Source organism: Thalia democratica, chromosome 6 (genome assembly GCF_965202585.1).
Source record: "Thalia democratica chromosome 6, ktThaDemo2.hap1.1, whole genome shotgun sequence".
NCBI classification, from domain to species: domain Eukaryota; kingdom Metazoa; phylum Chordata; class Thaliacea; order Salpida; family Salpidae; genus Thalia; species Thalia democratica.
In genome coordinates, this window is record NC_139170.1 from 8,377,629 (window position 1) to 8,392,615 (window position 14,987).

The 14,987-nt window shown below is 23.2% G+C and overlaps 1 protein-coding gene across 1 annotated transcript; it reads left to right on the forward strand.

The window, feature by feature from the left end:
- The first annotated feature begins 9,828 nt into the window (after positions 1-9,828).
- Positions 9,829-12,751, forward strand: LOC145838694 (CTD nuclear envelope phosphatase 1-like). Its single transcript, XM_082946322.1, has 7 exons — positions 9,829-9,927; positions 10,046-10,117; positions 11,347-11,418; positions 11,712-11,828; positions 12,079-12,190; positions 12,381-12,465; positions 12,697-12,751. The coding sequence occupies exons 1-7, from the start codon at positions 9,829-9,831 to the stop codon at positions 12,749-12,751; spliced, it is 612 nt and encodes a 203-aa protein (XP_082802448.1).
- The last annotated feature ends 2,236 nt before the right edge of the window (positions 12,752-14,987 follow it).

Sequence of the window (14,987 nt, forward strand, 5' to 3'; positions counted from 1 at the left end):
CCAAAAATTGTTGTAAATTTTTGGAATGCCTAAAAAATACAAAATTTAGTATAAATTTAAGTTTATTATACTAATATATCATAAATAGTATAAAAAACATTAGCAATAAACTGTAAGGCTACTTTATATAAGTCTTTTAATAATCAAAGAACTTCATGTGACAATAAAAGTTCATCTATAAGATATTTCTTTAGTGTAAAATAGAAATTTCATCCTTCATATGTAAAAGTTGTTTAAAATTCCAGATTTTTCATGGTTTTTTAGTGATTTTGTTAAAAAGTTAAGTTTTTATTTTATTTATCTGTCAAATTAGGGTTTTTTTAGCTTAAAATGTTAAATTCAAAATATACAGTACTTTGGCAACCCTAATTAACTAAATTAACCCTATTAAAAAATAAATAGTTATTCTAAAAAAGTTATTACTAAAATTAACTCAAATATATATTAATTCAAAATAAAACGACAGTTTAATCTTATAGGCAAGTAAAACCTAGACATCTACTCATTTGAGGTCTTCAAAATGCACTGACAAAATAATAAAAAATTGTTTTTGTAATTGAACATTGAGAAGTACTGAATGTAAACAAACTGAATAAACTGAATGTAATGTTAAAACAATACGGAGATATCAATCAAAATAGTTATTATAAATCTTTCAAAATATTCAAATTATAGAAAATGTTCATCAAGAATGTCATTAATGTAGTGGAGATTTCAGCTGTCTTGCATAAGGTTTAAATTTAACCAAAAACTAATAATGCTTTTTAAATAAAGAAAATTATGATACTTCTAAGAAAAATATTTAATGTATGTCATTAATTAACATGTTTTATAAGACTTTAAATACGTTTAAGTCATTTTTATTTGATTGGTAGTAAGTAAGTTTAAAGTTGAAGTCACACAAACCATATTTACCAACACAAAAAAATTAATCACTTTTGTTGTTGAGTGATTAGAATTTGATTATAACTAAACAAAAGTAGTTTTAAAGTGTTTTTAAATTAAGCAAAATAAATCTGTTGTACAGAGAGTATTAACTTTTTAATCGCTAGGTGGCGCCACTTATTTATCCTGTGATAATACATATTTTAACTCATAGTCTAAAACTTAAATTTTAATTTAATGCTAAATCATTTGTTAAAATGCAAGCTAGAAGTTAGTGCCTTAAGATAAAATAACATAATTAAAAAATTTACACTTAGTTTAGGAAAAATTGTTAAATTGCTTCTATAAAATCACTAGTAGCAAAAATAACCCATTCTTGAAATTTTTATGGTAAAGAAGTTGTAGAATGTGACTTTTACTGAACTGCAATAAGTATTGTAGTTTTACTTACTATTGTAGTTTTTTCAGTTGGTTTTGTTTGAACATAGTATAACATATATATAATTATTTTTTTTTTTAATATTTGTTGAGCACTGGGTTTTGATCTTGCAACTTTTAACTCAGAGTCAATAAGACCCCTCAACATGACATGGTAACAAGCGTTGCAAATTAAATATATCACTATCAAAAAATCTCCGACAGTAGGATTTTAAATCTCAAATGTTTTTAAACTTTTAAAAATAGTTATAATAATTAATTTTTAATCTTAAGATAGTTTTTCTCATTCTGAAGATACCAAAACTAATTTAAGCCAAAATCTTTTTAGTTTTATCATTTAAGCCTGTAATTTATTTTATAGCCACAAATAAATACTTTATAGTTTTTTATAACAACTTTTAGCCTACAATTTACAACTCTCATTTGTGGACAAAGCATGTACAAAACAAAACTTATTTTTGTATACTGTAAAAAAGACATTAAATTATTTCTCTAAAAATGTTGTTTCTAATATTTATTGATTAATAAAGATACTAAAACATTTAAGTCTAATGTACCTTGAAAAACTTATGTATTTAACTTTATTAAAAATTAATACAAAAAATAACAATATTTAATAAATAATAATGTCGAATAAAAGTTTAAGTTACAAAAAAAAATATCTTATATTTAAAACTTTTTCTATTTATTATTTTTAATTTTAAGCCAAAAATAATTTAAGAAGAAATTCATTTTTGTTAATGAAAAAAATAGTAAGGTAATATGTAAAAATATTATTATAAACTGTTTCAGTTTTACAATCAAGGTATTAAAATTAATTTAGTACATTGTAAATTAAAACAAATGTCATTTAAGTTTTTAGTTAGTTTATAACAACAAAATTATAGCAACAAGAAAACAACTTGATTTTGAAAATTTAGGCTAAACAACCTGCAACAAGAGAGTTCTTGAAAAAAAACTGCATAAACCTTGATTTTAAACAATTTGTCAACTTTAAGTATTAAAACTTAAATTTTACATAAAGAATCTATTATATTGATTTAACTTTTTGTCGTCATTAACTTTTTTCTAACTAATTTAAAGTAGCTCTACAGTATGTTTTCAGTTTTGTTATACTAATTCTAACAGTTCTTTTTTACTCTATACTTAATTTCAAACTAAAATTAGACCAAAGACCGTATACGTTTCAAAAATCTTAAGAAAATTTGCTAAAATCCAGTGGCAACCCTTAATATCTTAATACATTTAGTTATTAATTTTTAAGGTTTATAATTGGTTAATATAATAGTTTTAAAAAGTTTTAAGATTTAAATATTTCATACTTTATTATTTGTAATCAATACAGGGTTGACACAAACTCAAAATAATTTATACTTTTAAATCCTAGGGCTTTTTCTCTTTTTTAATACTCTGGCTGACTTAGACTTTTTGTTTAATCTAAAACTAGGATTATTATTTTTTTTATCTCAGAAAATATTATTTTATATATGTTGAATGACATTTGTTTTTATTATTTTGTTTTATTGTTACCAATATTGTTGAAAAATTCTTGTTTTTTGAGTTTTTTATTAATCAATAGAAAAAATTTTAAATGATTTACGAAATTAAGGATGACTTACGACAGTTTTTGGTCATGCAACGTATTTTTGGCATAAAATTAAACATATCTGTCAATTTGTAACTTTATTGATTATTTGATAATAAACTAAATAACTTAGTCCATACCTAAAGTTTTGAAACTTAGTTTTATTTATACCATGTTTACTCCGTTAAAATAAAAACAATTTGCATAGTTGCCACACATTAATAATATGTGAGGATATTTTACAGTTTTCAAATTTCTCAGGGTAATTATAGATATATACTTTGTTTTTTTTATCAAGCTGGCTCAGGATAGTTTTAAGATTTTTCAAAACATAAAGATTAAATTTTTTTTGTTATAAATGATATTTATTTGATTTGGTTTTAATAGTTTGTTATCTTATAATCTATTTTGTTTAAGAACTTTAGTTAAATAATAATTTAAGGCAGTTTTTTAGTTGAAAGAGTGACAACCATGTTTTTTAATATAAGGATAAAAATAAAAAAATAAAACTGTTTTCTTTATCAAAGTAATTTTGTATTTGTATTTAAGAATAAACAACAAACGACAGCAGCAATTAAAAATAATTAAATGATAAAAGTTATGCTATTATTAAATGTTTAAATGAACCTATTGTTCTTTAAATATAGATTAATATTTGTCTTAAAGCTAATAAAGTTAATGAAACTATTTAAGTTATATCATATAAATAAAATACTTATATCTTTAAAGTCTCTTTACATTTAGTAAAAGTAAAATACTTAACTAATACTTACAATTAAGACATCAAAGTCTGTAAATTTACCATGTGTATTAAATATAAAACTTAAAAGTAAATTTGATTGTTATTCTACAAAACTAAAAAGTGAGTTTGTTTTTATTTCGATATTATCATTAATATGGTTTATATTTTGACAAAACATACATATTAATTAAAATACATATAATAAATCTTTAAAATTATTCAAACTATAAAAATCTTCATCAAGAATATCATTAAGGTAATATAAAATAAGATGTCTTACATAAAATTTAAACTTAACTTCAAACTTATAATGTTTTTTAATAAAAGAAATCATAATATACTACTAAGATAAAGATCTTAAGTAATTCAATAGACATATGTTTTATCGGTCTTTATATACGTTTGATTCATTTATATTCATTTGGTATTAAACGTTTTTCAAAGCTTATAGTCACACAAAACAACTTGATTATTTACCAAAACGAAATAATCAATCAATTTTGTTGAGAGTGATTAAAATTTAATTATAACTGAACGCAAGTAATTTTGAAGTGTATCACAAAAAAACAAAATGCCTTGTAGTAAACCTGTTTGACAGAGTATCAACTTTCTAACCGCTAGGTGGCGCTACTGAATTGTCCTGTGATAATACTGATTTTAACTCTAAGTTTTTAACTTCGCTTTTAAATATATGCTAAATCATTTTAAAAGACAAGCTAAAAGTAATTGCCTTAGGATAAAATGACAACATCAAAATTTCTACACTTAGTTTAGAAAAAAGTGTCAATATTCTCATATAAAATCACTATTAGCATAATTTTACCCTGCTATAATTTTTATGGTTAAGTGTGTTCATCAAAAATATCATTTATGTAGTATAAATTTAAGATGTCTTACATAAAACTTAAACTTAACTTCAAACTTATTGTTTTTTAATAAAATAAATCATAATACTACTAAGATAAAGATCTTAAGTAAGTCATTAGACATATGTTTTATTGGTCTTTATATACGTTTGATTCATTTATATTCATTTGGTATTAAATTTTTTTTAAAGCTTAAAGTCACACAAAACCACTTGATTATTTGCCAAAACGAAATAATTAATCAATTTTGTCGTAGAGTGATTAAAATTTGATTATAACTAAACGCAAGTAATTTTAAAATGTATCAAAATCAAACAAAATGCCTTGTATTAGACCTGTTTAAAAGAGTATCAACTTTCTAACCGCTAGGTGGCGCTACTGATATATCCTGTGATAATACGAATTTTAACTCTTAGTCCAAAACTTAACTTTTAAATTAATGCTAAATCATTTGTTAAAATGCTAGCTAGAAGTAACTGCTATAAGATAAAATTATAAAATCATCAATTTTTTTACACTTAGTTTAAAAAAAAGTATCAATATTCTCATATAAAATCACTATTACCAAAATTTTACCCATACTATAACTTTTATAGTTAAGTGTGATGTGAATGCGACCTTTACTAAACCGCAAATAAGTCCTCTTCTATTGTAGTTTTTTCACTTGACTTTGTTTGAATATAGATTTACATGTATATATATGTGAATATATATAGTTTTTTTTTTCGAAAATTTGTTGACTACTTGGTTTTGATCTTGCAACTTTCAATAAAATATTACAGACTCTTTTTTTCCACCACCAGTGAAAATTTTTCTAAGAAAAATTTAGAACATTTAAATTTACTTCAATCTAACATATAAATTTAGTAATGTGTTTTGTTTAATTCATAGTAAGAAAACAAATTATTTAAATTTTTGTAAAAGTATCAATCTCTAATTTTCAATTTTGTAAATTTAGATTTTAAACAATACTTTCCTGTTAAGCAGTTAAATATTTTTTGACACAGAGGTTTAATCAATTTTTTTGTCATCATCAAATTTTTTATAGTAAAAGATTAATTAAAGTAGCGCTGCTGTATATTTTTTATTCTAATCATGCGGTTTTTATTACCTTTAAGTTAATTTTAACTAAAAGTAGACATAAACTGTGTACTTTAAATGTTGGAGAAAGTTCGCTAGAAACCAGTTTCAACCTAAATTGACTTATATACATTTAATAGTAATTTTTAAAAGTTAATTTATAAGTTTAGTATTTTAAAAACATCAACAAAGGTTGTAGCTTAATATATTTTATCAATACAAATGTGAAACAAAATCAGAAGGAATTCTTTATATTTTTGAAACTCTAGGTGACTCAGGTTTTTTTTTATGAAATTTTATATTCCATTTCTTTTTTATAATCTCATTACAGTTATTTTATAGAACTAAAATGAGATCTAATTATAATGTTTTAGTTTATTATTACTAACTTTGTTAAAAAAAACTGTACTTTTATAAACGTTTTTGAAAAAGTATAAAAATTATAAAGATTTAAAAAACTAAGGACGACTCAGGTCAGTTTAAGGTCACACAGGTTTTGTTGCTCAAAGATTTGCATCCCTGCCAATGTAATAGTAGATTATAAAATAAAACACTTAGACTATAACTTAAACTTTTTAAACGAAATTTTAGCTATACTATGCTCAATCTGTTCTGATATATATAATTTGCATGGTTGCCACACCTTAACGATATCTCAGATATTTTAAAATTTTAAAATATCTCAGGATAACTTGAGATACTTTGATATATTTAACTAAGGCTGACTCAAGATAGTTTTAAAAGTTTTCAAATTCTCAGTATTGAGGTTTTCTTTATTTTAAATTATATTTAGTTGTTTCAGTTTTTTTAAAATGGTTATTTTATAATTAATTTTGTCGAAGAACTTAAATTTTGTTAGATTTTACAACCTTAATATTTTACTGAAATTTTTAAAAAACTCATGATGACTTCTGAAAGTTTATGGTGACTCATGATAGCTAATAATCTTTTTAAACATTTTTTTGTTTAAAGAGTGGAAACCCTGTGTTTTATACTAAAGGTAAACATACATAAATAAAACTTTTTTTTTATTTTTTTTAAATTGAAAACAAACGAAACCAGCAAATTTACAAAAATGCATGATAAAAGCTTTACTAATTTTTTATCTTTAAATAACCTTCCCATATTTATTGTTCTTAGATTTTAATTTGTTTTAAAACTAATGAAGTTAATAAATCTACTTGAGCATAATCATTTAAACTAGATAATTTATTGCTGTAAAGTTTCTTTAAAGTTGGTAATGGTAAATTACTTAACTAAACCTTATAAATATGACATCAAGGTCTGTAAATTTACCATGTGTATTTAAAAATTTTGAATAAAAATCAACCTAACTTATAAGTAAGTTTGATTGTTAGTCTAGAAAACCAAAAATATGTGTTTGTTTTCGTTTTAATATCATCATTTACAAGGTTTACATTTTTTACAATACAGAGTTATCAATCAAAGTAGTTATTACAATTCTTTCTAATTGTTCAAGTTATAGAAATTGCTCATCAAATGCCATAAATTTAAAGAGATATCAGCTGTTTTGCATAAGATTTTAGTTTAACTAAAAGCTAATAATGGTTTTTTAATAAAGGAAACTATAATATTACTAAAAAAAATCTTAAGTACGTCAGTAATTTATATATTTTAAAGGCTTGAAAAAAGTTTAAATCATTTATATTCAATTGGTATTAAATGTTTTTAAAAGCTTAAAGTCAAATTAACCACTTAATCATTTTACAACCCAAAATAATTAATTACTTTTGTCGTACATGGATTAAAATTTGATTATAATTGAACGCAAGTAATTTTAAAGTTTATCTTAATCACACAAAATGCCTTTTATGGACCTGTTTAAAAAAGTATCAACTTTTTAATTGCTAGGTGGCGCTACTTATTTTTCCTGTGATAATACAGATTTTAACTCTCAGTTTAAAACTTCACTTCTAAATATATGCTAAATCATTCGTAATTATGTAAGCTAGAAGTAACTGCTTTAAGATAAAAAAAAACAAAATCAAAAATTAATACACTTAGTTTAGGAAAAATGTTAATATGCTCATATAGAATATCTAGTAGCAAGATTTTACTCATTCTTGTAATTTTTAAGGGTAAGTGTGTGGTGAATGTGACCTTTACTTAACTTCAAAAAGTATTGAACTATTGTAGTTTTTTCAGTCGGTTTTGTTTGAATGTAGTTTAACATGTATATATAAATATAAAAATTTAATTTTGTTGACTACTGAGTTTTGATCTTGTAACTTTCAACTCAGAGTCAATAAGACCCCTCCACCACTAGTCCACATAATAAAAATTATTTTAAGAAAAAATTGGAACTTTTAAATTTGTTTTGAAATATATTTTAATTTCACATAAATTTAGTAAAGCAGTTTGTTTAGTTCATAGTAAAAATAAGTATTAAATACTTTGTATATGTGTCAACCACTGAACTTTGATTTTGCAAAGCTCAAATCAAAGATTTTGTATAATTTATCAATAGACCCATATGTAACCAGCTAAAACTAGTTTTGAAGCTCTGTTGTCTTTATTGTTACATAAGAATATTTATGTTTTGTAGAGAATAAAACGTTGAAAGAATATAATAACTACTTATAATTTACTTTACCATTACTCGGATGTTAGATTTTTACGTTCGTTTGTAATTTTAGTTGAGTTATAAAACAATTTTTTTAAATTAAAATAATCATTATTTTGTATTAAATACAAAAAATTGACTTTTAAGTTTATGCTTGCACATCTACTCTTGATAAAAAAATTTTGTATAACAACTGGCTTTAAATTTTGATAACTCAAATAAGAGAGTTTGTTAAATTTATCAATAGGACCTATATGTTACCAGTAAAAATAGTATCAAAAATTTTGTATGTTGTTTTTGTTGCTACATAACAATAATTTAAGTTTTTTAATAAGTCTTTTGTAAGAAACTAGTTAAAGTTTATCATTAAAACTTTAGGGTGGCCTTCATGAAGTATAAAACTTTTTCAACTTTAGTTTTGCTAACAGTATTTTTTCATTATAAAACACATTCATTTTTGTAGTCATAAGTATTTGATCAAAGTCTCATAACTGAATTTTTTGGAGAGTTAACCTTTTATGTACTTTTTATAAGCTATTTATAGACACTTTGAAGGTCAAAAATTTTATTAAGAAATATTAAAAAGAAATTTAAAACCTCAAAGTATCTTATATTGTTTTAAGTTAAGACCTATAAACTTGGACCAAACTTATAAAAAATTGTAGCAAATTTAATTTCATAGAATGATTAGGTTTAACTAATAAATAAAAGGTAACAGTGGGCAAATAGTCATCAAATGAATATTTTGGTTTCTATAGAGTTAAACTAACATTTATGTTAATTTTTATAAAGACGGGTTTATTTTTTATGCTTTAAGTATTTTAAAAGTCATTCAGGTTTAAATTTTTCAATATTTTACAAGAATATTTTTCTTAAGCGACATAGTATTGTCTATTAGTCTCTTTTAAATTGGGTATCCTTAATTGAACTTATACTTAAACTTTGTACTGTTATTCCATTAAATATTTTAACTCTTAATAACTTTCTTTTCACAATATTCTTCATTACAGACTATTAATATACATAATATAATAAAACATAGCTAGCTAACATAAAATGACTGGAGTTAGTAACAAAAACGCAATGTATTCACCCGTTCTTGCTTCAAAAGTTGACAGAGAAACAATCTTGAAACGCATACGTAAAACCAGAAGAGGTTTTAGGGGAGGAAAGAATAGAAACAAGTCTAACTCTCAAAAAAACGAAGAACTAAGGTTTGTGTTTTATTTTTACTTATAAAAAACCTGTTCATACTCTGAAACTTTTGTTGTGACATTTAGTTTTATTAATACGTGTTAATAAACTAGTTTTATTAAAATTTATTTTAATACAAAATAATACAAAGGTCGTCCATGACTGCTACACGCAAGCAAGCAACCGACATGATGGATCTAATTCAAAAACCTTTTCAAAGTGATGTTCCACCGAACGTTCCAATGATCAATTTAAGGGCTAATGCTGTCAACAAAAGATATAAAGATGTTCCTCACAATGTGCAACATGCACAACGGTTCAAAACGCTCAATTAAACCATGTTCCAATCAGAAAAGCCAGAGCTAATACGGATAAACCTGTTTGTCAGAATCACTTTACACAAAAGATTTTCAATCAGAGTGTTGTTTTACAACGCAAAATTTCAAAACATAATATGGCCCAGCCTGAGAGAAGGGTTCAACAACATGTTCTTTCTCCACAAAATATGTCTCAATACAATACGCATTCAACTCAGAATACGAGGAATGATTCAGTTTGCGACAGATATCAACAAAACAGTCGTCCATATCCATCCTATTTTCCAGCAAACTATCAGCCAAAGCCAACAACTTGTTTTAAACCAATTAACTGTCATTATAATTCTTTTAAAGAGAATAGAAGATCAACCCAACATAACTATTCATCCAAAGATGTTCATTTTAACATCCAACGTAAAACTAAAGGTTTGCTCGCTTATTAGTTAATTAGCTAACTTCGCTGCGGTTTTTTGTTTTATTTTTAATAACTTATAAATGGTTATTTGTCTTAACAAAAGCTATGCTCAGTTTACTGGAGTGTAAAGATTTTATTTAAAAAGAGGTGTGCAAATTCTATATTTTATTACAACCCAATTTCGACGACAAGAAAAATTGCGACTTCTTCAAGTAAAATAAAATATAAAACCGAAACCGGGTTGTAAATAAAATATTTAAATTGCACACCTCTAATTTATAACGTATGTAAAATTTTATTTATAAAAAACAATGTTATTAAACATATCGTAAAGAGTTAATTTAGTAAACAAACGATATAAAAAATAAGTAAGCTAAAAATATTTTACGTAAAATGTTTTTTGAATATTTGTAACTTAATTTTAAAATGTATTTTATGTTATCAAAATATTTTTCATTGTTTCAATTTTTTATATTCTCAATACGTAACATTTTTTTTTTTATTGGTATGTTAATTAATTGTAAGTAGATTTAACTAATTTTTTATTAATGTGTAGCTACTAATTACTTTTTTCCCTCTATTAATCGTTTATTAAATTTATGACTAATTTTGTACAATACATGTTTAACAAAGCAATATATTTTTTATTTACTATTTTAACACCATCACAAAAACCTTTAAAACGGAGTTTTCCAAAAAGTGATTTACTATTTTTCTGATATTAACTAGATAGTAGAGAGATTTAGAAAAAATAGTTAAAGAATTAATAATACTTGTATAATGTTAATTTTGAATTTAATAAAGAAAAAGGTTTTTTTATTATTACAAATTACAAGAATTCAATTCTGTTTAGAAACTAGTTGTAAAATTATTTTATATTTTAATGTAAAATTACCACCATAATTAACCTAAAACTGATATAAACGTATATTTAAAAAAACAGACAAGATCCGAATAAGACAAATAAAGAAAAAGACACTTATTTTAGACTTGGATGAAACTCTTATTCACACAAGATATGAAAAAGCACCGAAATTCAGATATCCATATAAAACTAATTATGCTCCTAATTTTATTTTTAACGTTAGTTTTTCATTTAATTAAAATTATTTAAGTTTAAACTTGTTTAACTTTTATTTATTTGTTAATTATTTCTTTACCTTCAATAAATAAGTTAAACAAAGTATGTACTAAAAATAGTTTTAGTTAACTTAAAGTAATATATTAATCAATTTTACAGATACAAGAGAATGAACAAGTAACAGAATTTAAAGTTTACAAAAGACCTCATCTCGATTATTTTCTAAGAAAAGTTAGCTAAAACGTTTTTTTTTTTGTAGTCATTAAAATTTTGAAAAATCTTTTGAATATAAACTTTTAAGAAATGAATTTTATCTTACAACTATAAAAAATACTAAAGTTTTGGTTTTAATACTAAATGCAAATTTACAGCTTAACTTTTATTTCGAAGTGCGTTCTCTAGACTAAAAATACATAGAAATTCTTTTAAATCTTTATTTTTCAAAACTGTTATCTATAGTATTTGTTTTTAATATGTAGTAATTATCAAAACTGTTAATTTTAATTACAACACCTCTTACTCAGGTAAACGAATGGTTTGATGTTGTTGTGTATACAGAAGGAACGAAAAAGTATGCTCTTGAAGTTTGTGATAAACTTGATAAAAATCACACAATTATCAAAAGAATATTTTCTAGACAGGTATGTGTAAGTAGTGAACATATCGTCAGCAATTATACTTTGTTTTAACTAAAATGTTCATTTTGAACAGACGCACTTATTAAAAAATATTTTAAATCATAAAAATCATGGCTAGAGCACTTAAAGTTTAGATTAAGTTTGTTTAAGTATTTTAACTAACATGCTTTGACATGTATCTAAAATTTTTTTCTTTGATTTTTTTATATTTATCTAACAATAAAGTTATTATAATTAATTTGTGTTTTTCAAGAACTGCAAAAATGAGAATGGTACTTTTACTAAAGACTTGACACTTGTAGACAAAGATCTTTCAAACGTTGTAATACTAGATAATTCTCCAAAAGCCTACAAACATTTCCCAGGTAAAAAAAGGCTACAACTTTCTAATTAAACTACTAAAAGTTAAAATATTTGTTTTTATTCTTTTGAAAGATATATTTTCGTTAATTTTCTACCTAAATAATCGTTTATAGAAAGTTTGCTTTATCAACAGAACAAATATAAAACCATTAAAAATAAAATTTCAAGATATTTAAATACTATTTTTGGCAGAAAATGCAATTCCAATAAAATCTTGGTACGAAGATCAAAGTGATAATTGTCTTTATGATGTTCTGTTCACACTTAGTAATTTTAGGTAAGTTGTTGTTATTTATTAAGTATTTAAAAAACTAGATTAATAAATCATAATCAAAATAATAAAACTACTATTTTTTTAGCGTTTGCTTACATTACAAGTTGCGCTTAAACTAGAGAAAAAACAATCAGTGTTTATAACAAACTAAAAGAATTTTTAACTACTAAAGAAACAATATTTCTAAAATTTATCAAAACATATTTTTTTAATGCAAGTTTTTTTAATTAACAGATGTTACAGCGGTGACGTAAGAGATGTTATCAAAAATATAAAACGAAGCAAATGAAATGATAGCAACAACAGAATTATGAAAAACCATTAATAACAGTTTTTTTTACAATTTTGTTCTACACTAGTTTTTAAAACTCATAGATAATAAGATGTGCCTAAAAGATTTTTTTAAATAATGCCTAGTAAACTTCTACCTTATGAAATAAACTTTTAATGTTTCAACGTTGTCTCTTTTTTATTCCTAGTTTCTTCCACTTTATTTTTAACTCTTATTTTACGATAAATAATTTCTTCTGCTAATAAAGATGTGTTTTAAAATAACCAACATCTTTTTTGCATACTGTTGTAGTTAATATAATGACTTTATTTTTTTTAATTATATGCTTCAGTCTTGTTCAAATTAACACAAATTAAATAAGATATTAAAAATCATAGTTAACTTTTAAGTAAGTAAGAGTACATAACTATTGTTTTTTAGTTTAACTTTCGCTATTCGTTTTCTAAGTCAGCAAACGGTATAAATAAATTAACATCAAAAAACTTTATATATTTAACTTTTTATTTTCTTCTGGCACCAACCGTAAAAGCTGCTTTTTGAAATAAATAAAAACTTAACGCGAGGTCTTCAAGCAACTTACGAGAAATGATAGCGGCTCCAATATAAAATAAGACATGAAACCATTTTTGTTACTTTATTTGGAAATTAAGACCAAAAATTAAACCCGAAGTGGACGAACGTAATGAGTCATATTATTTTTTATGTTTGATTTTTTAATTTAAAAAATCATTTTAAAATGTTGTTGCTCTTGCAATTTTTATCTTAAAATATATACTCATACTGTATTATTACTAATATGCAATAAACGTATTGCCACAAATGCACTTATTTTTAAATGAGTTGGTTAAAAAAATAAGCAATCTAGTTTTAGCGGTTATAAACTTTTAGATTATTTAATTTTAATTATTAAATTAAAATTTTGACAATGCAAACCAAACTTATTTTAAATTTCAGAATATTATTCAGATTAATAGTGATATAGGTTCTGGATCTGATAGTATTTGTTTAGAGATTTTTAAATAGTCAAAAAAGTAAACTAGTTTATGATTTACAAATTTTTATTAACATAATTTGACTTTAATAAGTCTAGCTATATAAAAACAATTAAAGTTGTTTTACATAAAAATTACCTCCAGTTGTGAAATTCTTACATGTAATCAATATGATATAACAGAATGCTTGTGCTTTAACATTTTTTTTTCATAAATAAAACAAAGTTATAAAAACAATACAGCCTGAATTATCCTGTGATACAAATAAATTTTTTTTTAAAAACAAACAAAATCTTTAATCATTCAAGCTTCAAAAAATTAAAAAAAAAAATTAATGTTTTGCTGTTAATTACTCTAATATTCATGGTTAACAAATTTAGTTCTATTAAAAATGTATAAATACTTCAGTTTTAAACTAAAAAACTTACATTATAAAACTAGTTTAATAAAATAATGTTTTTTTTTATTTTAATAAGCTAACCAGTAGCACCATAAGTTAAAAAAAACATAGGTTGTACGGGTAAGGAAGGGTATTCTATAATTATTTAAAACAAGTGTTACAAAAATATGTAAAAGGAATTAGATTTATTTTTTCCTTTTTCAAAAAAAAGGTAAAGTTTCGAAATTTTTAATTGAAAATCCTCAAACAAGTATTAGCTAGGCTAAAAATTTTTTTTGTACATTAAATTTTAATTTTTGAGTTGCAAAAAATTGTTACTACAGCATTTTCTAAATGGTGCAAGGAACATATCCTGAAAATTTGATCTATTACAAAAAAAATTATGTGAAAGTGTTTACAACTGACAAGCAAAATATTTTCTGTGAAAATTATTACTTTTATGTTACCTGATGGCATACAGGACATGTTGGCAGTCTAAAACAACCTGATTGAAATGCAAGATTGAAACTTAGTGGTTGACACATAAAAAAAATAATTTTTAGTATTTAAACTAGAAACTGAAATAAATATGTTTTATTTTACAGTTTTAGATACAATGTCTATCCAAATAATAATAGTAAATTTAACCTTGTATTACTTAAATTTCATTTAACTTTTTTTTAATTATCAATATTTATAATAAATTACATATTTTAGTTTAAACAATGAAATAAACATACTTCTAATATTTACTTATGTTTAATGCTTACACAGTATAACTGTTACAAATAACTTACAGTAATGTAAAAGTCACGTTCACAATAAACATCAAATTAGTAAACACTAAGCACAAGTGCTAAAA

Bases quoted from the DNA above. Each gene is read 5' to 3' on its own strand.
- LOC145838694 (XM_082946322.1), top strand. From the start codon at position 9,829: ATGGCCCAGCCTGAGAGAAGGGTTCAACAACATGTTCTTTCTCCACAA. The intron at 10,118-11,346 runs GTTTGCTCGCTT...TCAATTTTACAG, and splicing joins CATCCAACGTAAAACTAAAG to ATACAAGAGAATGAACAAGT. The intron at 12,191-12,380 runs GTAAAAAAAGGC...TATTTTTGGCAG, and splicing joins AGCCTACAAACATTTCCCAG to AAAATGCAATTCCAATAAAA.